Source organism: Vanellus vanellus (assembly GCF_965231255.1).
Source record: "Vanellus vanellus genome assembly, chromosome: 7".
NCBI classification, from domain to species: domain Eukaryota; kingdom Metazoa; phylum Chordata; class Aves; order Charadriiformes; family Charadriidae; genus Vanellus; species Vanellus vanellus.
In genome coordinates this window covers 22,727,498-22,754,761 of record NC_138912.1, presented here as the reverse complement: position 1 = coordinate 22,754,761, position 27,264 = coordinate 22,727,498, and the positions used below count along the sequence as shown (strand labels likewise).

The 27,264-nt window shown below is 45.2% G+C and overlaps 1 protein-coding gene across 2 annotated transcripts in view; it reads left to right on the top strand.

Moving 5' to 3' along the window:
- GBF1 (golgi brefeldin A resistant guanine nucleotide exchange factor 1) overlaps positions 1-26,739 on the top strand; it is a 103,844-nt gene extending 77,105 nt beyond the window's left edge. Inside the window, exons 6-33 of one of the 2 annotated variants that reach the window (XM_082486075.1) lie at positions 171-365; positions 760-946; positions 1,391-1,531; positions 2,084-2,172; positions 5,352-5,554; positions 6,186-6,309; positions 6,615-6,740; positions 7,340-7,422; positions 9,668-9,904; positions 10,832-10,925; positions 13,828-13,869; positions 13,993-14,004; positions 14,496-14,560; positions 14,662-14,785; positions 15,616-15,687; positions 17,050-17,144; positions 17,596-17,749; positions 17,963-18,185; positions 19,857-20,020; positions 20,320-20,566; positions 20,955-21,154; positions 22,156-22,306; positions 22,681-22,811; positions 23,173-23,274; positions 23,864-23,977; positions 24,237-24,414; positions 24,623-24,760; positions 25,109-26,739. In XM_082486075.1, coding sequence (XP_082342201.1) covers positions 171-365; positions 760-946; positions 1,391-1,531; positions 2,084-2,172; positions 5,352-5,554; positions 6,186-6,309; positions 6,615-6,740; positions 7,340-7,422; positions 9,668-9,904; positions 10,832-10,925; positions 13,828-13,869; positions 13,993-14,004; positions 14,496-14,560; positions 14,662-14,785; positions 15,616-15,687; positions 17,050-17,144; positions 17,596-17,749; positions 17,963-18,185; positions 19,857-20,020; positions 20,320-20,566; positions 20,955-21,154; positions 22,156-22,306; positions 22,681-22,811; positions 23,173-23,274; positions 23,864-23,977; positions 24,237-24,414; positions 24,623-24,760; positions 25,109-25,395 — 3,978 coding nt within the window. In that variant the 3' untranslated portion in view covers positions 25,396-26,739. Of the gene's footprint in view, positions 1-170; positions 366-759; positions 947-1,390; positions 1,532-2,083; positions 2,173-5,351; positions 5,555-6,185; positions 6,310-6,614; positions 6,741-7,339; positions 7,423-9,667; positions 9,905-10,831; positions 10,926-13,827; positions 14,005-14,495; positions 14,561-14,661; positions 14,786-15,615; positions 15,688-17,049; positions 17,145-17,595; positions 17,750-17,962; positions 18,186-19,856; positions 20,021-20,319; positions 20,567-20,954; positions 21,155-22,155; positions 22,307-22,680; positions 22,812-23,172; positions 23,275-23,863; positions 23,978-24,236; positions 24,415-24,622; positions 24,761-25,108 lie in introns of both variants that reach the window. The other variant, XM_082486076.1, reaches the window with a different exon arrangement.
- The last annotated feature ends 525 nt before the right edge of the window (positions 26,740-27,264 follow it).

Here is a 27,264-nt window from a genome sequence, read left to right as displayed (position 1 = left end):
TAGAACTATTTGAAACCTTCTTACAGCCTGCTTCAGAATGAGCCATCATTAAAGATGGAATGCTGAGTGGGAAGATGAAGCTTAAATCTATTTCTGTAGTCCTCAAAGCTATTCACTGTCCTGCTTTCTTTTTTCTTTCCTTAAACTGAGCTGCCCTGTGTTTCTGCCAGATGTACATCAAGAAGCTGATGGAAATAATCACTGTGGAAAACCCAAAGATGCCCTATGAAATGAAGGAGATGGCTTTGGAGGCCATTGTCCAGCTGTGGAGGATTCCAAGTTTCGTGACGGAGCTCTACATTAACTACGACTGTGACTACTACTGCGCCAACCTCTTCGAGGAGCTCACCAAGCTGCTCTCCAAGGTGCTGAACCGCGGGCTGGGGGCTGCTGGCCCCAGCGAGCAGGAGGGAGGGAGGGGGCAGAGGGGTGCCCAAGGGGAAGCCAGTAACTCTGAACGAGGGTAAGCCCAGATGCAGAGCTTGAGAATAGGAGTGGTTGAAAGATTTGGGGTGAGTAGTCTGTAGAGATGAAGATAGTCATTTATCTTTTGGAAGCAGAAGAGAAAAGAATAGCCATGATGCTTTAATAACGTCAGAGCAGGTAAACCATTAAGTATGTGCTAGAAAGCTTTGTGTGAAAAGTTTAGGGTGTTCCGTTGTATGCTTTACGCTTCCCCAAGCTGTGAGGGAAACTTCCTTCCCCCATTATGGTGAGAGAGGCATGAAAATTAACTAATACTTACATTTTATTTCCCAGAATGCCTTCCCAGTTTCTGGACAGCTGTATACTGTTCATCTGCTGTCTCTGGAAGCATTGCTGACAGTGATAGATAGCACTGAGGCACATTGCCAGGCCAAAGTGCTGAGTAGCATACATCAACAAGAGAAGGAAGCTGTCAAATCCAGCCCAGAAACCATGAACAGCACCAAAGAAACAAGCAATAGTAAGACCCCTTTCTTTGATATTTCGATATTAAGCTTAGTCTTGTGCTAAACTTGCAGATCTCATTTTGGTAGCTGATATAGTAGACTCCTTAAATACATGTTTTCAGTCTTCCTCTTGCATGTTTTATAACTACACACTGATGTTAATAACCATGCTATTTGTAAAATTTACAGATATTAAAATATGCCCCTCATCTGAAGCTTTATATAAAGGCCATGTCAAGACTGGCAGTCACAACAGAAGGAGGGTATGCCATGGAATTCACGTAGACAAAATAAAGATGATACTGAGGAATCACAGTTACTGGGGGGAACTCCTTTGAATAAGCACATGTTCAGTTTAGAGTGATCAGTTCATTATTGCTCTGCTGCTAGCTTTTTCCTTGGCTTATGGTTTTGTTTATGTGTGGGATTATTCTTTTTTTTTTTTTCAACTTCTACAGATAATGAGAGAGTACTCAGTGAGGGAAAATCTTCCACTGCAGTCTCAGAAACAGCTGGGGCATGTCCTCCCACCAGCGGGTGCCTTATGGCTGACCAGATGAAGGAAGGCTGCATGGAACTGGAAGGAGGAAGTGAGGCAGGTAATAGTCTCTGCAGTACCCTGACACTCTGTGTGTGTATATGCTGAGCAGTCCTGACGTTTGCTGACTGTTCCTTCTATACTACAGACCACTGTAGCTATTGTGTGTTCAAAATTGAAAGGAGGTATGTGGTGAATATTTGTTTATTGTATGTGTGCTATATATAACTGCTAACTGTCGCGTTTCTTCTGGGAGGGGGTTAGATCTGGTGGGTCACTTTGGGACAAAAGTGTGTGAAATTCATACCAATGCTTAGTATTTTAAGGTAGTCAAGGGTTCTCCAGGGGATCGGTAATGTAGGTAGTCAAAATAGCCAGAAAATGAAGTCTTGTGGATGTGTGAAATTGTCCAGGAAAGAAGCTACTATGCAATTATGTTGAACCAAATGTGGGTGGGAGTAGCATAGTAATTGAATAGTAGGAGTGTGACTGCCATTTGCAGGGCAGCACATTGCAGCAAGACTCCATGACTGAAAGTTATGATGAGACACTGTAGTGGGCTGAGTGCTACTCTGGGGGTAGGTTTGACTGTAACGCTGCTTTGTTCTTCTAGCTGAGAAGAGTATCCCCAGGAAGCCTACTCGATTTTCTTGTATCCTTCCAAGCCCTCAAGAACTTATGCAGATTAAGAACAAAAAGAAGGTATGATTTGGAATATACTACAAATAGATCTTTGAGTGTTCCCCTTGTTTCCTATCACATGTGGGCTTTGCATGACTGGTGATATCTCAGAAATTTTGAGTTCTGGTCTCTGCTGGTAAGAATTAAATGGTTACTGAAAATCCTGCTATACTGCAGAGTGCTGTGATTATTATCTGTTCTGGTTTAGTTGCGCTAAGAGTTGCAAGAGGTGTTGAGGAAACTTTGTGGCACTATTTGTAAACTAGGTCCATCTGATTTCTGGGTGGGAAAGTTGCTGGATCTAGTTTGCATTATATGGAGATAATCAGGTAGTGTCATTGAAAAGGGCAGGTTCCCTACTCTTATCAAACCTGTAAATGGGGAGTGTACCAAGAGGCCCGTAGTAGAAATTAATAGTCTAGCCTGCTATCCTGATTTGTTTATTCCCATGTTTGCTTTGTCATAAAGATGACAGACAAGATTATCTTGCTTGTGGCAAAGCCATTCTTTGTCTAGATGTCTGTTTCTTTGAAGCTCATGAATCCAAGTTATAGTCTAAACTTTGTACAGCTTTTCCATTCCCTCAGTGGTTCCAGTCTAGATCTAGTGTTGACAAAAGTGCTCTATGCTGATGGTTTTGTATTTACCTGCTGTCTCGTATTGAGCATCAAATACTGGCCTGCCTCTTCACATCCAGATACAGCGGATGAATATAATATCTAAAGTCCCTATGGGTTATGTGAGGCTGCTTTTTTTTGGTTGGGTTTGTTTTTGTTTTTTTTTTTTTTAATTCACAGGTATTCTTTGTACGGATTTTGTTCTCTTTGCACAATGTATACATGAGGTAGGTAGGTTATTTAGGAAGTGAGAGATTACTAAATTTCAATATGAGAATGACACCTATTCTGGATGAAACATGAGTGCCCATAGTAGTTGTGGGGTAAGAAGCCAGATGATATAGTGGAAAAAAGAAATTAATGTCTTTGAAGAATTCATAGGTGGTAAAGAGAAAGATTTTTGATTTTTACCTGACTAAAAGGTTTCTGATGTCTCTCTCCAGCATAGGTGGTTTTATTTTACATTATTGTAAGAGAGTGGTGGTCATATTTGTTTAAACTTACTTAAACAAAAATACTGAGTTAAGTACAACAGATCTCTTCCTACTGCGATACTAATCTGTGCCTTGTGATCTGCTTTGGCAGTCTGTGGATCTGAATATGATTTAAGGCACTGGTTTCTCTGTAGGAAGTCTGCTGCAGTACTTAAGAACTTGGTTCTTTTCCTACAACACAGTGCTGCAGTGGGATAATGCTAACTGGCTTCCCAAGCCGCAAGGACAGTACGGGCAAGTGATTGTCAGCACAGTCATCAAAGCAACCACCAAGTTTTGGCATTAGCTAATTTTTAACAAATTAATATTGATTTAGTTAGTTTCATTTGTAACCCTTTGCTTTGCCTTGAATATAGCTTTCATGGCAGCTTTGCTGATGGACTTTGTGTGAAAGTCCATTGTTGAGAAGGGAGCTCACATAGTGCTTCCACTGTTCTAACTGAAAACCTCTATTAATACTCCAGCTTTACTGTGCTGGAAAATGAGGTTAGAAGAAATCAATAGCATTGCCAGTACTTGAGAGTTCCTTAAAGAAAGTTTCAGGTGATCGTAGAAAAAGGGCAGTGCCTTACACTACAGCAGAGGGCAGAAAGATGTTCGTAAAACTATTAGTTTGCCCAGGGAGAATCCTTTCCTGATCCTAAATCTGTTAATGATTTCATCCTGAGCATGTAAACAGCGCACACAAAATGTTCAGCTTAAGCTATGTTGACGCTGACATGGCACCAGCATGTTCTGCTTCCTGTAACCTCTGAAGTACTAAACATTACCGCAGCTGGAAGGAGGAAAAAAGCTAAATAAAAGCAGAAAACAAATTATGCATCAAATGGAAAGTTTTCTTTGATGTTTCCAAAGGCAATGACCAGAAGCTCAGAAGTGTAGGGCTGACGTGATTATAAGTGCAGTACAAACTGCCAGCAGTCTGGTCTCCTTTCAGGCGGTCTTAAGAAGGAAAACCAGTCCACAGAATACCCTAGGGCTTGGGTTACGGGATTTACAGCTGAACAGAAATGCTGCTAGCGTCATACAGTCCCTTCAGGCCTGCTATACCAGGGCAGCACATGGTTATTATTTTGTTATGCCCTCACTGGGTCCTTTTGCACTCCATGCTTTTTCAGGCTCTGTGTTTCATTGCGATTTGAAGATGTTACACAGGCGGGGGAAGCAGAGAACAGAGGGCTGGTGGCTTCTGAGGTACTGAGAAACCCAGGGGAGCTAGTAATCATGATGGTCACGAATTTAGTTCACTAGGTCATCGCTAGCAGTTTGATCGTGATAGGAGCTAACAGGGAACTGACATTTATTCTGGTGCTTTAGTAAAGTTCATACAGTTGTTTGTGCTTTTGGTTTTTCTGAACACCACCAAGAACATTCAGTTAACCCTTTCTTAGCCAGATGTTTTATGACACTGACTGTGGTGCAGTCTAGTTTCCTAAAATAAGAATCAAGCAGGACAGAGTAGTTGACTTCCCTTCAAAACCAAAAATGCACTTGCTCTTCCCAGCCTACAGATAGCCTTCTCACGCTGGAATACCAGATGTTCCTGGGACTGTGTCTCACTAGCAGAATGTTTTCTGGTTCTTAGTTCAAGCTTTTGCAGCACTTCTTCCTTGCACCTGCTGAATAAGTGCCAAGGATTCTTGCTGCATGTCTCCTGGCAGTGAGGTAGAGTACAAGAGCCTGGAGCCAAAGTGGACAGAAGAGGGCATGGAACCGTGCTGCTGTTGTAACTGGGCAGAGTTGATCTTGTCACGTATCTGGGGTTCGTCAGAGACTTTCCTCTGCTCAGTTTACATACTAGATCAGGTGAGGCATTTGAGGTAGCAGAGCTAATTACTTGGTGAAATGTCAAAGCTTTTCAAAGACAGCAGCTCATGCTTGCTCTGTCCAGTATTATTTGATAGTGAATCTTTGTGATGAATGGAGGTTTTCTGGCCTTGGTTAACCTTCTTGCTGGATTACACAGTACAATAAACTTGATCGTGCTGAGGTTGATTTATTTTCTACTTTGCTTTTGGTTCAAATGCCAAGAACGATCTAAAGAAAGAAGTGCACTTCAAGCTTGTAATTATCCAAATGTCTCCTTCAGCTCCTGATAACCGGCACAGAGCAGTTCAACCAAAAGCCAAAGAAAGGGATACAGTTTCTGCAGGAGAAGAACCTTCTTGCCACCCCCATCGACAACAATGAGGTGGCCAGGTGGCTACGGGAAAATCCTCGCCTGGACAAGAAGATGATTGGGGAATTTGTGAGTGACCGTAAGAACATAGACTTGCTGGAAAGCTTTGTTGGGTGAGTATCTTTCTGTATCTCTTTAATCAGAAAGGGGTGAAAGTTAAGAGTTCAGTGATCAAAAAAAAAACCCAGTAGAATAGTAGTTCCTGGAGGCACTGGATTTGTATTGCTTGGTTGTGTATCACCATGTGTTAATTCTATGCATCTCTTGCATATGGTAACACCTTAGATACATATAATAGTATGATACTCGAGTATCGATACTGGCCCCTCAGTAGGGGGGTATCAAGTATGATACTGGCCCCTCAGTAGGGCCAGTCTCTGTGAAGACTTTAGAAGACATCTCTTGCATATGGTAACACCTTAGATACATATAATAGTATGATACTCGAGTATTGATACTGGCCCCTCAGTAGGGGGGTATCGAGTATGATACTGGCCCCTCAGTAGGGCCAGTCTCTGTGAAGACTTTAGAGATTATTACATACATAATCACCTGTAGGATTGTTGACTCTCTTGTTTTTTGCCTGTTTGTGGTGTATTTCCTCTTTGCTTGCCCACCCATCTTTACTGTCTGTTCTCTGTGAAATCTGGTATTCTGATGCTGAAAGAAAGATTCTAGTCAGTAAGTTTATCCTACCTTTCCCATCCTGTTTCAGTTTCTCATTGCATTTCATTCTTCTTGCAGGACTTTCAGCTTCCAAGGTTTAAGGCTGGATGAAGCTTTACGACTTTATCTAGAGGCCTTTAGATTACCGGGAGAGGCACCTGTAATCCAGAGACTGTTGGAAGCCTTCACAGAACATTGGAGGGTATGTACTTGGTGGGCAGAAAGATCCAAACTGCGGTCTTTCTTGTGCCTCTGCTTGCCATGATGCACATGTCAGTTCAAACTACCTATATAAGCTCACTGTGCCCTGCAGGCAGCAGCTGTTGTTTTGTAGGACGTGACGGTGGCGCACAGTTTTCCAGGGTGCCTTTTGGAAGCTGAAGCCAGAGCCTGGGATTTTTGTTTGTCCCAGAGATGATTCAGTACCGTGGGCAGGAAAATGGCTGTCTTGGGTCATTGATATCACTGTTCCTGTAGGACTAATTTGTGCATACATTTGCCTTTCAGAAATCAAATGGGTCCCCGTTTGCTAATAGTGATGCCTGCTTTGCCCTGGCCTATGCAGTTATTATGCTGAACACTGACCAGCACAACCATAATGTCCGCAAGCAAAATGTCCCAATGACTCTGGAGGTGGGTGTTATGGGTGTTATTGGTGTAGGCACCTGTCTTCTCTGGTTTTGATAGCAATGTAGTACCTGGTTTTATGTCAATGGCACTTTTTTTTCCCCCCTGGCATTCATCACTCGTGTACAATAAGCTGTTCTGCAGCACTGAAGTTGATTACAGTTGGAGACGGGAGCTGTGGGCAAGGGGCAGTCTGAAGAAATACGAGCTTAGCAGACAACTTGCCAAATTCGTCAAGAGGCTTGTGTGTGTGTGAAAAAAACCCTCTCCTAAGATATAATAAGAATCTTCTCATTCTTGAACCGCTATGGGCTCCTAGAGAGTTCAAGTTCTGTGAGTGCCAGTGCAGTGGTACAGACCTGTCATTCTGATGTCCAGCCTCAGCTAAACATGTGTTATGTTGCGTCTCTGTTCTTTCCGTGGGAGCAGAGACAAGGGTTGCTGCACACTATTGCCACTAATAATAGCATTTAGTCTTTGAACTTTGAGTCTGCATTTTGAAGAACACAGGAAAATCTTCTGGTCCTGTGAAAAACAAGTGGAGCGCTGATCCTAGCCAAGCAGTTAAAGCTGGAGATACTAGGAATTATGTAACTTTTTTTCAGGAGTTTCGGAAGAACCTGAAAGGTGTGAATGGAGGCAAAGACTTTGAACAGGACATATTGGAAGACATGTACCATGCCATCAAGTAAGAATCAACCTGTCATCTCCTTGTATGCAGAGAGCAAACTAGAGTTGTTTGGTCTGAGACCTCTGGAGAGTACGTAAAGAGACTCACTGATCATGTGCCTGTTTGCCTCAGACCAACTTCCAGCTCCATGTGGGGCTGTGGTAACAACCCTGTCACAGTGATTGCACTGGATTTGTATCTTTGGATTCTTGCCATGGTATTTTAATCCACAGAGCTTAAGCTAAAGTTAAAAAATACATTACTTCTGTCAACATGCAAAAGAATGGCTGAGCAAGACCAGCACGTGTGAAATGCTGTATCTAAGAAGGCTCTGTTCTCCAGACCAAGCCTTTAGACTTCTTTAGAACGTTTTATGTAGTGCTAGAGATAGTATCTCATCCCCAGGACAGCACTGGTGCCCTGACATAACGTGTCCAGGTCTCAGATTCGTATGTTCTGCCTTTGAGCTTTTCATATGAGGCTGCTGTCTGCACCAATCTCTTCTGCCACCCCTGAAGTTCTTGGTACACTGACCAGTATTTGAGGGGAATTCCCGGTGGCTGAGGCCCTTTTGTGCACAGACTAGCTCTGGGCGAGGAGCTTTAATAATAGTTCAGAAATCTAGCCTATCAGTAAATCCAGGCCCAGCCAATTTGAAGCTGAGGATTACATCTCTGAGGAGACAGGATGCGACTCTGACTCTCAGCTGGTTTCAATCTGCGATGGCAGGCAGTGGCTTGGGCTGGAAGCAGGGCAGTGTGATTATGATCACCCTCCTGTTAGAACCTTCTCTGGGAAGGTGGGGATGCTGCCTGTACTAAATAACTAGAAATTCTTCAAGACTTAGATCTTGCTTTCAAATAGACCTCTAGTTTTGATTGCCCTCTCTCCCCTGAGGGTGTTCTTAATGTTTTGAGTAGTACCCTGAGAATATCCTCATATCTTTCAGTTATTTAGTACCTCTGTCCCAGTCTATTCCCCTTTATCCTTCCTTCACCAGATACTTCAGCTTTTTCAGTATGTTCTGTGCCTAAAAGAATTGGTGTATCATTTCAGTATTGCTCCATCTCAGATAGGTTGCCCCATTGTCATAGCTGAGATTGAGGAACTGTTTGTTCTCTTTTTATTATTAGGGGGGGGGAGAAATCAGACTGTAATCTCTACAGAGTAGTGCATGATCTCTTCAGGATCTCAGCATTTCGCTTTTGAACACAATTTCATTTCCTGAGACTTTCAAGTAAACCCATTCACTTGCTTCTGTTAATATTAATCAAATACAGGTTCTTAGGAAAAAAAAAATACTGTTGACCGCAAGCATATTTTCCTATATAATCACAGTAATGATTGCTCTTGTGAAAATATGCAGGCACCTGAAACTGAGAGGAGCTTATTTCTTATGCATAAATCAAGAGAGTTTTTTATAGTTGTTGTTAGCTTCTTTGGCAACTGAAACACGTAATTTTTTGATCGTTGCAGAAAGATCTCTACTTTTCAGATTGGCTGCGATCTACTATTCTTAGTAGACTTGAGACTCTTGTTCAGTTAGCTGGTCATTTGCAGAGGGTCACCTCTTGTGCAATGTTACCCAAGTCTAAGGAGTATATAGGCTTGATATATTTTAACCTGGGATTGCAAGTCCTACTTGGCATTAATCATAATTGTTTTATTATTGTAAAGCTTTAATCCAGTAAGAGTAAGGAGCTGTAGTACCCTGGTTACGAATCACCCATCATACATTTGATTTCTTGTTTTGTCTTTAATGGCTTTCTGATACTTGATTTTGGCATAATATGAATATTTGCATTATTCTTATACAAAGGTACTCATGCCTACCATTGACTGCAGTGGTATAACAGTACTTTTTTTTTATCTGGGAGTAGTGAAATACACAGAGCACTCTAACGGAGTGAGAGCTGGGATGGGGGCATGAAGCTGTGCTGGTGTGCTGTCCAAAATTTCCCATTATTTAACTGCAGTGTGTGTTGCTTTTTGCACTTACAGTGTCAGGTAGCTGCTTCTTCAATACTGTCCTTACACAGTTGCTGCTGGGTGCTGCTGACAGCTACCAGACTTTATATCCAGGCTATCAAAGAGGGGCAGGGGAAGCAGGCAAGCCTAAGAAAATAGATTGTTTCGGAAGCTGGCAAAATCATGCCAGAGTAGGTATCCCTTAGCTTTGGGACCATGTAATGAAAGGCACTGTGTAAATGTTAGGTTTGGCTCAGAATGAAAAATTCAACCTTTCTGCCTTCCTCCCTTGTAGAAATGATGAGATAGTGATGCCAGAAGAACAGACAGGCCTGGTGAAGGAAAACTATATCTGGAATGTCCTGCTACATCGTGGTGCCACTGATGAGGGAATATTTCTCCATGTGCCTCCTGGAAGCTATGACCACGATCTCTTCACCATGACGTGGGGGCCAACCATTGCAGCACTTTCTTATGTTTTTGACAAGAGCTTAGAAGAAACAATCATCCAGAAGGCTATCTCTGGTTTCAGGTAACTCTTGCATTCATGAAGATCCCAAAGGGTTAAAGTGTGGCCATAGTCTCCTCTTTACTTGCTGGAGACATCACAGTGAATATCAACTGTTACTTTTCCTAGCAATTCAAGAGCATTTCATTGTGACCTATGGTCCTCTAGTTTTGTTCTGTCACTTGTATTAATTCATCCCATCTTGGCCTTTCTGGGTTGCTGCTCACTGTTTGGCTGGACTGCTGTGTTGTAATAAATCAAAGTGCCTGGGGTATATATTTTTAAACTCCAACCTGGTTACATTTTAAAGACATGCTGACATAGCTCTGCTGCATAGAAGTGAGTTCAAAAAGTCACTCTTAACTTGCACAGTGATGCTGGCAAAATCCCTGTATATGAACAAAACCTCTCACGTGTATGAGGCCGTATCTGCGGCTGAACGGGATGGAGGATGGGTTTTTTCTTTTTTTTTTTTTTCTTTCCCAGATGACCAGTACTCAAAAAAACCTTATATGTGAGAAATTGTATAGGAATGGTCTTTGGGCATGCTTAGATCCAGACCAAATGATGCCTTAAGCATAGTTTTAAAGCTCTGTTAATATACTGCTGTAGCCATGATCTCTTCGAAACTAGACCTTCAACACTACTGCCAATCTTGGCAACTCCCTCTTATGTCAGGACGGGAGATTAGGTATGCTGGCTCAGGTGCAAGTGATCTGTCTGTTTAGACTCACTTCTTGGAAGTGATCCTTGCATCAGCACAAATATCAGCATCTATGGGTGAGGATTATTTGAGGGATGATAGTACAATTTTATACATCAGCATTCATTATGAGTGGCTGGAGAGGAAGGTCTAAAATGTTAACAGAGAGGCTGTCTGATTTGCTGTCCCGTAGACAGACTTGTCTGTGCTGACTTATTACATTATTTTCTGTTTTCTTCTTTCCCCAGGAAATGTGCAATGATTTCTGCTCACTATGGCCTTAGTGATGTGTTTGACAATCTCATAATTTCTCTCTGCAAGTTTACAGCACTCAGCAGCGAGGTAAGTTTGCAAGGAGGGAAAAGAAGTATGGTTTTTAGTATAATGGAGCTCTCTTCCCCTGTTAAGCAGTAATATTTGCTTATTTTAGTTATCACAGTATCTGTAGGTACCCGTCAGCCTCTGCCCAGAGTTTTCTGGAGAAGGCAATGAAAAGTGTGTAGTGAAGTAGGACTTCCATAGGACAGGTTGAAATGTATAAATTTCCTTCTACTCACTCACAAGTGGCAGTTTGTGCAGAGCAGAACGCCATGATGTAGAAGGGTTTATTCCACCTGCTACATCTGAGGAGATCTCGCTGTGATCAAGACAGTGATCATCCATGATCCCAAGCAAATTTATGCATTTCAGCTATTGAATATTTAGTTACAAGGCTTATGCGGTGCCAAGAGAAACTGTTTTGTAAGCTGTTCTTCCAGAGCGTAGGGGCTGTTCGTCCACCCAGCATAAAGGGGTTAGAAAAACAAATGCTTCGAGTTGTCAGTTGGTGTGTGGAGTCTGGTAATAAGATCAACTGTTAGGCCCACTTTTGGCAAGCCCTAGAGATGATTTCTGTGGGTTGTACTGTGAGCATAAATTCAAGGTACAGTGGTTGGTATAAGCTTTTTTTGCCCAAGTCTGTTTGCATGTTACAGCATCAGCCTGGTTTTGCCCCAAGGTGTTTGATAGACAGCGTGTAGTAGACCATGTTTTGTGTTAAGGAGAAGATGACAGCGATTCCTTTAAGGGACAGCACTCACAAAGAATCTCACAGCATTGCTCTGAGAACCAGTGCAAGACCCACAAGGAGCAAAATAGAATTGTCACACATACAAAAAAGGGGAAACAAGATCATTCAAGACTGAAAGCGTGGGAGTAAAAAGGCCAAGATGGTTGATTTTTTTATTTTTTTTTTAAATCCCTTGAAGGGATAGCAGAGGGGGAACAAGTCCTGCAAATTAATTCAGTGAATGGAATTAGGCTGCAGGGAAACAGTATTGTTTGGACTGGTTGTTTTGTGTCACTTGGATTCTGGCATTGGTAGCAGTGACAAAGTACCAGGTTGACTATTAAAAGACAAAGAAATCCCAAGCGGTGGGGTTGCTTTAGATTCCCTCTTCCTCCACAGCTCACAACAGTAAAGATGAAACACTTGATCCTCTCCAGGCATACCAGACCTCGAGACTACCAATAGATAACACAAGCAGAGGAATGTCTGCCATGAAACAACTGTTTGACACAGATTTACACAGTAGAAGCAACTAGACTAAGCCCTCAGAGGCACCAGCTATTGCCAGCTGCATCCCATCTAGTTGTGAGACTGGAATCTGGAGCAGTCTGAGGTCTGTGTAAATTAAGCAAGCATGTCTTTTGGTGATGACGTAGAATCAGGGACTTCTGGATTTGAAGAAGGCTGTGAGTTCTTATCTTTGGCCAGATTCCAAGTACATCAATTACTTTCTGCTGTCCTAAATTCCTGTAAGGCTTGGAGACAGTAGTGGAATATGACAACTGAACAAATATTTGAGAGACAGTCTGGTGGAAAGGGAGAAGGAGGGGCTGTCTTCAGGGGCTGAGGAGACAAAACAAAGAGCAACTGTTAGAAAGGAAGGGAAGAACTTCAAAGTGTCACTTAGCTGCTAGTCACTTCCCAGGTCAGATCATCCTGGTGATCAGGCATCCTCTCCAAGCACTACAATTGCTACGCATGGCTACTTTGGTTGAAAGAAGAGGAATGGGAAGGAACATGGAGGGAGATCAAGTGATTGAAGAAGACCAAGTGCCCCACTTCTTGATCCACAGTTAAGACTCATACTGACTCAGTGTATAAGTAGTAGCAAAACCCCTGTGTGTTTTAGTTCGGTGCTTGTGGCTTGGTTACCACAGTGCAAAACCAGGCGTATTGCTGTTTGCACTCTGAGACTTGAGTGACGTATGTATTCATGTGGTTTCCCCATAGCAAGAATGAAAAAACAAATTGGTGTCACGCTTCTGCCAGACTTCCAGATTGGCATTTCTGATGGAATTCACCTCTAGATCAAAGACCCATTTTGATAATAGTTTTGCCAGCAGTCTGGCTGAAGCAAGAGCTAGTTTTTCTGAACTTCAGGTCTGAGAGTGGAAGAGCCGCATTTTCAATCCATCCTATCTCCTTTCTTCTCTCTCCTGTCTTGATGAAGGAGTAAGTATGTGTTTTTTCCACAGAAGCAAGAGAATGGCGAAGCCCATCTCTTGTCAAAGGAATATTGCAATGAGGTTAAGGAACTGCAGAAACATGGAGCATGGTACAGTGTCTGGTTACTAGCTTGCATGGTTGCTGGGCTTTTTCTTGTTCTGGCAGAATATACTTGGTTGATTTAAATGACTTATCACCCTTTTCATATTTTGAGAAGCTGTGAGTGTGTTGAACAGATTATGAGGAATTTTGGTCCAGCAATTATTGGCAGAGACTGTATATTGGGATTCATCACACTTACTTTGAATCTTGCTATTAAATAGTGGTAGGAGTAGCTTTGCAAGTCAGTAATGCTTTTGACCATAGTTTCCTTCTCTAACAGTAGAGCGGAGTGACTGCTGCTTCCAGAGGAGATGTGGTACTTTTTGTAGAAGGCTTTGATCCTGGAATGAGTTCCCATAGCAGAATAAATTAGTGTTAGTGGGTTTTCAGCAAGCACTTTCAAAATGTTCTGTATTGTTGTTGGTTTTGGAGAGCTTATGTCGAGGTGGTTTAGTGATTCAGCTTGTATCAGGTGAGCTGTCTTGTCCTTGTTTTTGCGCAAAGTGAATATGAGCTGTGGAGTTATCCAAGCATCGTACACAGAATTGTTGTCTTTACCGTAACCAGTTCTGAACAGTCTGCCCTAATTTGTGTTGAAAAGAAAACATCTCTTGCTGACTGATTGCCACCCCCTCTTCTTTCCTGCAGTCTATTGAGAACCTGCCCACTGTTTTTGGAAGTAATCCCAAGGCCCATATTGCAGCAAAGACTGTGTTTCACTTGGCCCATCGCCATGGTGACATTCTGCGGGAGGGCTGGAAAAACATCATGGAGGCCATGCTACAGCTTTTCCGAGCAGAGCTGCTGCCCAAGGCCATGGTGGAGGTAATAATAGCTGGCCCGTAGGTAACTGAAGAGTTAGGGGAGTGGGAAGCTGGCTTTTCACAGAACCAGTTCAAAGAGGAGGAGAGCTTTCTTGCAAAGGCCTGGCTTTGGTGAAGTGTGTACAGAGCTAGAAAGCCTGCAAAGGGTGTAGTGTTCAAGTAATGTGGAGGCTCCAGCTTCTGTCATAGGGCTTCATTTTTTTCTCATTTTACTTTTTGTTGGATTTGAGAAATTCCAGCATTCGCTTTACTTGAACAGATTTTGAATATTGTGCAGAAGAGGGACATGCCTATAGGCATGAAGAATTAGAGCACAGCATTGGTATTTCCAGATGGGGGTGACAGTTTACTGAAGAGGTGAGGGAGTGGAGAGCTGGGGTACACATGGGCAGTCGGGTGTAGTGTTTAGTCACTAGATGAAACGTTGTGGAGCTGGGGGACGAAGGCTACAAAGTAGAATTGATCATATACACCTTCTGGTCTGTTTTCCAGGTTGAAGACTTTGTGGATCCTAATGGCAAAATCTATCTGCAACGTGAGGAGACACCATCTAACCGGTGAGTGGTGTAGATGGCCCAGGCAGTCCTTTTTGTACCAAAGCTGAAGGATAATACGATTTCTTGTTTTCTCACTGATTCTGTTACCCTCTGATTTGCAGTGGTGAGTCTACAGTGCTGAGTTTTGTTAGTTGGCTCACCCTCAGTGGGACGGAGCAATCTGGTATGAGAGGGCCATCTACGGAGACACAAGAGGCAAAGCGAACGGCTCTGGAATGCATAAAGGTAACATACAGGCTGTAAAAGAACCTGCTTTTGTTCGTGGTGACACTACTATGTGTATAACAGGCAACAGAAGCATAAATATGCATGCTTCTAGGCAGTATTACAGGTTCCAGAGGACTTTGGAATTGTAACTACAGAGGAGCATATCTGCATTTACAGCTAAAGGGTCTTATCACAGAATCACAGAATCACAGAATTATCAGAGTTGGAAGGGACCTCTAGAGATCATCTAGTCCAACTCTCCTGCTAAAGCAGGATTGCCCAGAGCACATTACTCAGGACTGCATCCAGGCGGGTCTTGAAAATCTCCAGGGAAGGGGACTCCACAACCTCCCTGGGCAGCCTGTTCCAGTGCTCTGTCACCCTCACCGTAAAGAACTGTTTCCGTGTATTTGAACGGAACTTCCTGTGTTCTAACTTGTGCCCATATGTTATGCACAAATGTAGTAATACATGAAAACAGGAACGATTTCCCATAAGAGGCTGGGATCTGCCCCTAGCATCACTGTTCTGTAATTGAAGACAAATTAATAAATTCTCAAATGACTAATCTTTTCCAAGACAGTGTTAAGGCCTATAGTGCCAACAAAAGATGAACCTGAGGTTTCAGCAGTGTGTGGACAGAGGAGTTATGTATTAAAATCTGTCTAGCACAGATGAGGACTGTGAAAGGTAATTGATGTTAAAGGAATGAATTAGTTGGCAGGAGTTTTCCTCCAGGTAAAGCCACTGTCTGTATCTTTCCTGGGAACAAGCTGTGTTTCTGGAGGATCTGTTTGTATGCCTACCCCGTACCTGAGATGCACAGTGCTCTTTTCTGTCTTTTGCAGCAATGTGATCCTGAGAAACTGATCACAGAAAGCAAATTCCTCCAACTTGAATCCCTCCAGGAGCTCATGAAGGTGAGAGCAAGGAGCAAGGGATTGGACTGGTGATGGAACAAGTATGCTGTGCATGATCATGGATATGTGCTGTGTACTCGCCTAGCTCCTCTGTCCCCAAAGAGGAGGTCTTAGACCTATCTGGGATATGAGACCAGTCATTATTTCAGCTGTTACATGTAACTTCTGTGCTGGCAGCCTCAATTGCTTTAGTAGTAGAGGAAGACATTAAATTGTGGAATGCATTCTAAAAGCCTTGAGGAGGTCATGGTAAGTGTTTGAAAATACATGTAGCTCTGCGTAGGACCTTAAGGTTATGCTTTTTCGTCTTTTTTGGTGTGCTGTGTGCCTAACAAGAACATTCTAAAAGGCCGCTTTAGAGGCAAGACCTGTACAGAAATATTTGCCCCTAGGTAGTGTGGTACCTGGCTACTGTGGAAGACGTAATAAGGCTGGACTCGCTATCCTACAGAAGCTCATCTCCCAGGGTGAGGGTACTTAACCTGGTTCTGGTAGTGGCTTCTTAGGCTAGTGTGGAGTTTGAGACCACTGCAGGGTGTGGAATGAATCTAACTGCTGCTCACCATTTCCAAAAGCAAATAGTGCAACCCTTGCAGGGATGCAGTGTTCGCTGGCAGTGTGTGTTGCCTAATTCCATGGTTCCTTAAAGTGCAAGTGCCTTTCCCTTCAGGCTGCGGTAATTGCAATTCACTGGCTTCATCAATAGGGCACATACTGAGACATGCTAAAACAAAGGAAGAGTTTATTTATCAAGGCTTGCTGCAGAGGTTCAGAAGAATAGGTATTAAGTTTCAAAGTGAAGATGATGAGTGAGTAAACCCCAAAGAACAATACTAAAAGTTCTGCTAAAGCAGAACTTGCTGTTTGGATCACACAAAGACCGCTATGTTGCTGGCCCACGTGGAGAAGTGGTGACACAGTTTTTGTGCCATCTCAGTTCTTGGGGAACATTTTGCTCTTACTGCTATGTCAGGAATTCTCCCTTCATATGCAAGCTGATGGCTTGAGAGGAATAGTTCCAGTATTTGTAGTTATTCCTAAGTATGGCTACCTTTTCTGTGCTTCACGTATTCTTAGCAAGAAGCTACTGGCTTTCAGAATTCCTCTCTGAGAGACTTCATCAGAGCTTAACATCTTTTAAGTTCATATTGCATTTTACATAATAAAAAAAATAAAAAAAAACCAAACTTCCATATACTTAGCTTGACCTTTATCCAGTGCATTTTTGACAGGCTATGCATGACCTCACCAGACAGTGGAGTGCAGTTTTGCGCAGACTCAAAGCATTCTGTTGGTCCTCACACTTGTTGATCTTCCAATTCTGGGGGCTTGTGATTCACAAACATTTCCTCACTTTTCTAGGCTCTAATTTCTGTGACTCCTGATGAGGAGACATATGATGAAGAAGATGCTGCCTTCTGCTTGGAGATGCTTCTGAGGATTGTGTTAGAGAATAGGTATGCCCTTGAGATACATGCAGATTCATTGTAAATGTCCCTGCTTTACTGCAGCTGCTGCCTGGGTCCAGGGAATGAGTTCCTTATGTGCTTGATTTGCCATCTGAAGCAGAATGTGACTGTAATTTCAGGGCTTAGCAATTCCACTCGAGCATGTGCAAACAGAGGGGCTATTCACCCATGAATTATTGCTTGATATCCTGAGATTTGGATAACATAAACTAAACTCTGGAGGGAGAATTCTCCTACCTGATTGCTTTACAAGTAATGAAGTAAATAAGAAAATTGATGGCTTTGTTGTTTTCATGTGTCTGTTCTTATATCTCCCGGCTGGAGTTTTTCATTGAAATTAAGAAATACTGGGTTGTCTAGAGTTCTGGGAGAAGTAGCTGGATCCCACATGTCTCATCTCCTTTCATCCTACCCTTTCCCTCCTCCTTGTTGTGGCTAGGGACCGTGTGACCTGTGTCTGGCAAACTGTCCGAGACCACCTCTATCATCTCTGTGTCCATGCGGTGGAGTTCTGCTTCTTGGTGGAGAGGGCAGTGGTGGGGCTGCTGAGACTAGCAATTCGACTCCTTCGTCGGGAAGAAATCAGCGCGCAGGTAAGGGATTTTTGAAAGTAAGTACCTGGGGTTTTGTGGCTACACCTGGCAACACAGGAAACCAATTGCTGTTGGATGAACTCACTTTTAACATGTCTGTGCTGCAGGTAACAACAAACAGTAGTTGTAAGTAGGTCTAAATAAATGATGATTTTGCTGGAGCATGGAGTGTAAATTATAGGGTCTTATATTCTTGTCTCCTTCTCTGGCCAGGTTCTCCTCTCATTACGTATCCTGCTCATGATGAAGCCAAATGTGCTCTCCAGGGTTAGCCATGAGGTTGCCTATGGCCTCCATGAACTCCTGAAGACGAATGCTGCCAACATTCACTCCGGGGATGACTGGTACACGCTCTTCACCCTCCTGGAGTGTATTGGGTCTGGGGTGAAGCCGCCTGCAGCCCTGCAGGTTACAGCAAGGGCAGATAACGACACAGGTAAGACAGGCCAGCTTTTGCTAGGAAATCTGATGCCTGCCTGCCAGATAAGCAGCTGCTTCCTCAAGCTTTTCAATTAGCAAAGGGGACTGCAAGAAAACAAAGCTGATATTAAACTACATTAGCAAGATTAAAGACCAGCACCTGCTGTTCACTCCTACCCCATGGTCTGTCCCTGTCTCTATTCTGCCATCTCTTCCTACTCAGTGAGCAGCAGTCCAGGTGCTAGTCCCTGGGGCAGCAGTGGGAGGAAAACTGATATCAGTTGTGGCAGCTGTAGAAGGTCTTTGCTCTACCCATGGAGCGTTTTCTGCTGGTTGTGGTCTGGTGCCTTGGGTAATATAGCCTTAATCTCTCATCTGGGTGTGTAATGTAAACTCAGCTGTTGTTCCTGTCATACTTGCTTCTTTGTGGGACTGATGCCTTTCTGTCCCCATTTTAAGGATCCCGTAAAGGGAGTTGTTCTTTAAAAATCTATTTCCAATCCATTTGTGTTCAGAGTGCCTGAACCATTCCCACAAGACCAACCCACCATTTCCCACTTCTCTTTACTGTTAGAAAGACAGTCTTTTCAGCAACCGTTCCTCTTTCGCTTTAGCCAGCTGGCAATGTGTTTAAAGCTGACAGCTTCAGACTTTTAAAGCAAACAGCAAGAAAAGACTTTTCCAGAAGCCTTCATTTTCCTCTTTGCTTTTCTAGAACTTCCTTGCTAGGTCCTGATGCTTTGTGCTGGACAGATGGGAGAAACCTGATTTTGAAAAACCCCTATAGCCTTTGCCTTCTGGGCTAATGCTGGGCTGTCTTCTCCCAACTCTTCTTTTTTTTATTTTTCTTTTTTTTTTTTTTTAAACTGCATCTGTCTTTGCTGATTGAGCAAACTACTTGACTGTGGCACCTTGCACATCAGAACATTGGTTCTCTTTACCTCCTGAAAACGTTTGGTGCACTGTGTTCACAGCAAGTCTGTCTCTCTGCTGGTGAGTTTCTAGATAATGTTGAATGATGGAGAGAATTAATTTTGGCTTCTAAATAACATTATATCAGTAGCTTAAATTTGTGTCTTGCAAAAATTTCTATGCTTGGGACATGTGAAATAAAGGTTATCTTACAGGTCAGGGAAGGTAGATCTGACAGGTGTTGAACATGCTAATGTAGATTGCTGTTAACGAGAGAGACTTTACCAGTATTAGTGTGGAGCTGAGTGACCCCAGAGGCCCTACATGAGTCATGTCATTCCGTGTTGTGCTTTTGGAATTGTCTTGGCTGAACCTGGTGCCTCCATTTGTTCCTAAAGTGTGTGATACGTCTGATTCTTCCCCCAGAGTCAAAGCATTGGACTGCCTGCCTGCCCTTTTAAATCCACAGTCAGGCTGACAAGTGATATAACAGAAGATGGAAAGCCCCTTCCCTCTGAAGGGGAAAGCCAAACATAACTGCAGGGGACAAACAGTATCAAAGATCTGTGTTTCCTGCTGTCTCCTGTGCATGCTCCTGTCATAGTTGTTCTTCCTCTCACAGGAGGAGAAGCCTGGCCCAGTTTCTTCCAGGGCCCACTGGTGGTTCCTAGCTGATGCTGATCGGACTAATCTGTTTGCTTCTCCCTTAGCCACCACTACTCTTCCAAATTCTTGATTTGGCTTTGATCTAAGACCCATGCCTTTTGTCTTGCAGGTGCTCAGTCAGACAGCGAGGTGTCCTCCTCCTATCATCCAAGTGACATGAGCCTGGACCGTGGCTACACCTCTGATTCAGAGGTGTACACAGACCACGGGAAGCCAGGCAAGATGCACCGCTCAGTGACAGATGTGGATGTCATGAACAGTGGCTGGCTAGTGGTGAGTAGCCAATGGGTTTCTGGTGCCCAAAGAGGACTGCTCCTAGCGTGCTTGTGGGCAGAGGGTGTGGTAGGGCGAGAAAGAATAAGACAGTAGTAAAGAGAGCTAAGAGGAGCTGACCAGTGTAAAGGGAGGATGGGGAGGAGATGCAGATGGAGAGGAGAAAGCTTGGAGGTAAGTGAGGAAGAAAGGGAAGCGGATACTACAGAAACGTTACCTGTTGGCTTCAGAAGAAATGCCTTTTCAGCACGTGTATGAGGTGCTGCCCTCTCCTGCTACCCTCTTGCTGTGCCCTGCAGGTGGGGAAAGATGACATCGACACCTCCAGATCTACTGCTGGGCTCAGCAGGCTGGGGCCATCTCCTCTTGTCAACCAGTACAGCCTGACTGTGGGGCTGGATTTGGGCCCACATGACACAAAGTCCCTCATGAAGTGCGTAGAGTCCCTGTCCTTCATCGTGCGAGATGCTGCCCATGTTACACCTGAGAACTTTGAGCTCTGTGTCAAAACCATCCGCATCTTTGTGGAGGCGAGCTTGAATGGGGGTAAGATGGCCCTTGGTTTGACAATCAAGATTGGCCTGGGGTGGCCAGTCAGCAAGAAGTGTGAAGCATACCATCAGGGATCAAGTACCCAACCCCCAGAAAATGGTCTGCTGTGAGAAAAGTATCCTGGCTCCTGCTGGCAGCAGGGACCTTATTCTTATCCCGCTCTTTGGGATGGAGGGGAGGTCTGGATCTGAAGTGGGGGTAGCAGTATCAGCTGTTGCTGAAAGCTGTTCCTGAGGAGTGCTGGGTACCTCTTCAAGCGGGTACTTGTCATTTCACAGGACAGGGCCCTCCACTGGGGATATCAAAAGGTGGTTGCTGTGTGTGTTAAAAGGCAGAAAATTTTGTGGTGGAGTGTGTATATGGTATGTCACTGCCTTTCTAGGTTACAAGTCCCAGGAGAAGAGGGGGAAGAGCCACAGGTATGACAGTAAATCCAGTCGGTTAAAAAAAAAGCCAAAGGAGAGCTCCACACGGCGATCACGGGTCTTGAGCCAGCACCAGGCGCACACACACAGTGATGAGGACGAGGATGAGAGCATCCCTGCCAGCTACCACACTGTGTCTTTACAGGTTAGTCAGGACGTAAGTATAGCAAGGATTTCCTCCTCTCCTTTCCCATACTCAGGGCCTTTGCTAGGGAGTCACTGGGATTCTTCATGGGGCAAGGGGGGGCTTCATCCTGGGTTAGTGGGCGCTGGGTGGCAGAGGGTGGCGCTGGGTGGCAGAGGGTGGCTCTGGTGGCAGCGTATGGTTCTGTAGTGAAAGAGGAAGACTGCAATTTGGATAGGCAAAAGTAGAATAGCAGTGGAGAGGGAAGCCCTCTGACAAGCAAGGACGGTGGGGTGTGGAGCTGTGAGCCACTGTAGTAGGTAAGGTGGATGTGGATCAAGGGCATTTGGAGGCATGAGGTTCAGGTAGGATTAGTGGGGAGTCTGACAGGGCATCTGAGTTTGTGGGGAGGGGAGAGGCCCGTGGGCTGAGGCACTGTGATTTCAAGTACAGGACTGGGATGAGGGAGTCATTTCTGTATCCAGCTGATACTTCAAAGGTGTGAAGGCACAGGCCTGCTGACTGCCAGGCTGTTGGGCCTCAGTTCAGTAGTAAAGTGACTAGAATGCTGTCATTTGCCCATACAGAGCTGTTCTGAGGGAGTTTTGCTTGTGCTTACTGCTCTTTTTTTTTTTTTTTTGGTGGTCTTTTTAAAAAAGAAAAAAAAAAAGTTGCAGAGAATTGTCTCTGGACAGCATAGCTGAATCACTGAGTTTCTCCATCTGCCTGGGAGAGTCAGTACTCTGTGCCAGGAAAGGCTCCATTCTTTCACCTGGCAGGGTTGGGATGCTGTTCCTCAAAGATGGGATTGACATGGCTACTGAACTGACACAGATCTTGCCAAAGATGCCTGGCACTTGCACAGACAGCAGGGCCTGACACCATCTCTGTAGCTATACATGGTTATGTACCTACAGGAAGCAGGCTTGAGTAGCTGTGAGTCTTTTAGCATTGGTTTGGGGAAGAGCAGAGACCAGGGTTGCTTCAAAAATTTAAGTCCTTGTGTGTTGCTTACTGTGGTGCTTGACTTGCAGCTCCTGGATCTCATGCACACCTTGCACACGCGAGCGGCCACCATTTACAGCTCCTGGGCAGAGGAGCAACGCCATCTAGAGACAGCAGGGAGGAAAATCGAAGCAGATTCCCGAACACTGTGGTCCAACTGCTGGTGTCCTTTGCTACAGGGTAAGGCCATCCCCTTGCAATGAAACTGAGCAGAGACACTTCCAAAATAATGGCAGCATTCAGGAAAGTTGAGGAGCCAAGAACTAACTGCAGAGAACAGGCGGAGGTTTTTTTTTAGGGTCTTCTGTAATTGAAAAAGAACTTGGCTCAGATTCTGAAAGGTATCTTTAGCAAGAGTTAGCTGCCAGCTTGCTTCTGGACCTGACAGTAGATTCCCAGTCTGTGGTCTGGAACAAGTATAATCTGTGGGGTTTTTTTTCCTGTTTTTTTTCCCCAGAGAGTGTTTGACCTCCATTAGACTTTTCACCCTAGACTGGTGAAGCAGGGATGTGACACTTTACCGGCGGGCTTTGCACTGAATCCCTCTCTTGCAGGTATTGCTTGGCTGTGCTGTGATGCCCGACGCCAGGTACGGATGCAGGCACTCACTTACTTGCAGCGGGCCCTCCTGGTACATGACCTGCAGGCCCTGGATGCCCTGGAATGGGAGTCCTGCTTCAATAAGGTAACCTCCTGGCTGGGCTGGGCATGTAGGCAGAACAGCATTGTCGTGAATACCAAAGCTGTGTGCAGGAGTGGCAGAATGATGTCCTACTTCAGCACTGTCCTCTTGAGCAGCTTGTTCACCACAACAGACAAGGCATTCCCTGCTCTGATCCTGTGAAAAGTTCCTCTCTGTTTAGGCTTCTGACAGAGCCTCTTGGCATATTGAAATGAATCCACTCATTGCACTTCCCATTGCTTCTCCTATGTTCTCTGCCTAGAAGCCACCAGTCGCAAAAAACAGCTCCTTTCTGTAAGGCTTTCTACACAGATCTCATCAGTCATTTTTCAGCTCTGAAATATCAATGTGTCTGATCCAACAGGTGCTGTTCCCTCTGCTAACCAAGCTACTTGAGAACATCAGCCCAGCTGACGTTGGTGGGATGGAAGAAACTAGGATGAGAGCCTCAACACTACTCTCCAAGGTGAGCATGCTTCTGCTGTCTGAAAGCTCAGGGGAAACCGTGTACCTCAAGAAAACCAAACTGTTTGCTGTATTAGCTTCTCAGCATCTCTGAACTGGATAGGTGTCAGCTTGCTAGTTTGACTGTCTTCAGTGCTGGGCTTCTCCACCACCTTCTGCTGTTGGGACATGCCTTCTTTCCAGAACTATCTCCATGATCCTGGCCTTCGGAAGAGTTGTCAGGAAAGAGCTTGTGACTTTATGAAGGATGGAGAGAGAAGTATTTCACCTAATATTAGTTGAAGACAGTCTGTTCTAGTGTTGAAATTATGCACGTCACAAACTGATCGTACTGACCTAGAGAGTCTGGAAGGGTTGGAAGACATGGTGATGCAGACTGCAGTAGCCTCATCCAAAGGAGACAAGATTCACTCCTCTACATATGCAGCTCAGAAGAGCGGAGGCCTCTGGTGTCTTTAGGCTGGGCCTGTGCATGCTCCTAGTTTGCCACAAGGAGGGGGAATTCCAGGTTTGCAAGACTGGCTTGTCCAGCTATGAGGAGCAGCCCTAGTACTACTTGTTGACAGTAGTTGTGTTTTTTTTTCTTCTAGGTGTTCCTACAGCATCTCTCCCCACTGCTCTCACTGACCACCTTTGCTGCCCTGTGGCTGACAATCCTGGACTTTATGGACAAATACATGCATGCTGGCTCCAGTGACTTACTGGTAAGGTGCTGAAAGTCATGCTACTGCAGTGTTTTGAACAACCATTCATTGGTTTTAACCTCCTAAACTTGAAAGGTGTTTTGGTTTGGGGTTGTTTTGTTTTGGTTTTGGGTTTTTTTTTTTAATTCTTTTAATACTTCCAAAACCATTTTGTTCCATGGTCTCTCCCCTTGGCCTCTGTTTCCAAGGCAGCCCATTGAGCTTTTATTCATTGCTATATGTTCATTCTCTGTGTCCTGAGGAGTGTCTCTGGTTACAGCTGGAGGCCATCCCAGAGTCTCTGAAGAATATGCTGCTTGTAATGGACACGGCTGGGATATTCCACAGTGCTGACTCGCGGACGGGATACTCGGATCTCTGGGAGATCACCTGGGAACGGATTGACTGCTTCTTACCTAGGCTGCGGGATGAGCTCTTCAAACAGACAGTCATCCAAGGTAGGAGGGGCTAAGAAACCTTAAGAAAACAGGTCTTGGACCCAGTGCTTGCACCTTGTGTAGTCCCCAGCTGCTGTAGTGCCTGGATGCTGATGAAATGATAGTTGCAGGAGGCTATGGGAGCTTGGCACAAGGAGGGCAAACTGAGAGTGGGCAAAAGGAGTGAGCAAACTGGTGTGCAGACTCACTGCTTGTTTTGTTTTCCTAGATCCTGTCCCCAGCGTACCAGTGGAGCAGCAGCATCAGAAATCAATAGTGTCTCCCCTGCCCCCTTCTCCTGTGGGGGATGTGAGACCAACCACCCACCTGGCTCCTTTGGAGAAGCCCTGTGAACTGGGTGCCAGTGGTGAGTCCCGTTTCTTCTTTCTGGAATCATCTTCCCAGTATGGTGGTTTGGATCTGCTTTTCCTTGCTTTAGTGTGATCTACAGTGACCAGGCCTCTGGTGTTGTGGAACTGTTGTGCTTCCAAATGGATAGGTTGTGGCTTTCTTGCTGAGGTTGTGGGGGTGGGCAGAGGTTGGGGCAGAATGCCTGTGATCGGCACCTGCTCCTCAGGGCCTCATATGAAGGTATGTGGAAAGGGCAAATGTGAAAAGGCCGCTGAGTTGATTCTCAACCCCGCTTAGTTTTAAGCTGAAAGGTGACTTTGTCAAGGCCTGTGTAAGGATGTATTTTGTCTTTTCCTTTTTCCAGAGTCTGAGAGAGCCACTGCACCTGCCTCACCCACCATCAGCACCTCTGCCTCTCCTTCTTTCCCAGCATCAGCTCCAACAAAGACAAGCCCCGTTACAGACATACCTCCTACGACAGCACAGCCACCGCTCATCCTGCAGCCTCTTGCCTCTCCCCTGCAGGTTGGAGTGCCACCTATGACTCTGCCAATCATTCTCAACCCAGCCCTAATTGAAGCCACCTCTCCTGTTCCCCTCTTAGCTACTCCACGGCCCACTGACCCCATGACAACCTCTGAAGTCAATTAGTTCGAGGGTGTCCGAGAACTGTCTGCTGAGGAAGCTCTGTGGGTGGAGGATGCTGGCCAAATGTTCTCTGGTAGCGGGCATGTTTTAGAAGATGATGCTAACCTGAGCAGAAGGGCTGCTGCCACAATCCCCCTGGAGCACATCACGTTCTGCTCCATTCCTGTGGCAACCACCTAGAAATCCATCTAGAAATCCCTGTCTTCTTGGAGGGGTACCCAGTTCCACTGACCAGTCTCCTTCCTGCCTTCACAATCTCAGGGGCCAGGCAATGATCGCACCCAGCAGCCTGGGACCAAGCTGCCACCAGTTCATCTGGTGAAGAGGGAAAATTCTTTGATGTGACACCAGAGAGGGGCTGCAGTACAGGACTGTCTCTTGGATTATTCAGTCCAGTCCCTGGACAATTCCCCAGCCATTTCCTAGCTTTCCTGCCCATGCTTCTGGTTGCACTGCTTTGTTTGGGCTCTGGGCGTGCCTGGGTTCAGCAGGTTGAGAATTTTGTGTAGAAATGTGGATTGCTTACAGCACAGCTCCTGGCTTGCTACATAGGGCTTCTTGTCTCCTGTAGCCACGTGCTTTCCTTATGCAACATGGATCGCAGCAATCCCCATGCCAGATAGGGAGTAGGCAGCAGGGGAGTCTGGTAGGGGCAGCACTGCTTTCCTCCCTCCTCCTGTAAATGTAATCAGGCTTTCTGGTTGGAGAGAGCAAATTCAGAAGGCTCTGCCTAGTTGAGCAGATGAGAAGGAAACGCAGAGTCCTGTGAGCTGAGCGCAGAGGGAGGCACTCCCCTGGGATGCACAGCAGTGCCGTGTTGTCCACCACTCGCTACATTGGTCTCTTGGTGTTCAGCCCCATTCCTTAGGAGAACATCCTCTTCAACTAGAGAAGATGTGGGGATCTGTGGCACCTGCTGACAGATGCCCAGCAAGTCTGCTGTGCTTTCCCTTGGAAGCTCTGCAGTGATTGCACCCTTCTGCATCTTCTAGTTGTTGGGAACTCACCTTTTCCACCTAGAATGGCCCTGCAGCTGAGGCCCTGGTAGTCGTTCTTGTGCTTCTGCCTTGCAGCAAGGGTGTTCCGCTCTTCCACCCCCTCATGCCCAGAGCAGAGCTGGCTGGCTGGCAAGCGCTGCATCTTTGTTCTTCCTCCTCTCTCGATTAGTTGGCTAAATTCTCAATAATACCAATCTTGGAAATCCCACTGGTGACTGGGAGGGGCATGGGCGTGACTCCAACCCAGTGTATACTGTACCAAGAGGAACCTACAGTTGGGGTGGGAGTACAACCAGTGTACATATAGAGTAAATGGCTACAAATCCAATGGACTTTTTACAGTGTAATAAATACATCCTGTAAATGAATGCTCCAGTGTTGCACTCCTTTTCTGTCGTGGTTCTGCGGCTCAGAGCTTTGGGAAGAGAGGAGTTTAGTTGTCAAGGTGCTGTGCCCGGCTGCCAGCCCCCCGGCTCCATATACCTCCAACAGAGTGCTCTTGTCTGCAGGGAGCACAGAGGGACTTCCCCTAACTCATTGGAGGGGCTGCAGTGGAGGTTGGCCGTCAAAGGGCTAAGCAGAAATGGTTCCCATCATGGGCAAAGCAGAGGTGTAACAGCTAGATTGCTCTTGCTCCTGGCAAGAAGTGTCAGCTGTAAAATTTCTGGTGTTATGTTGGTGTGTGCTCATGCACTGCCAGGGCTGAGGGCAGAGACTAGGGCTGAGGAGCAGGTGCCCTGCGGCATCTCGGCACGCAGCCAGAACACAGACCTTGGTGGCAACCTGGCTGACTTGGGAGGAAGGAGCATTTTCTGTCTGATGAGGAAGAAGTACTCATTTCCACTGACAGGACTTGGACTTGGAGAGGGCATGA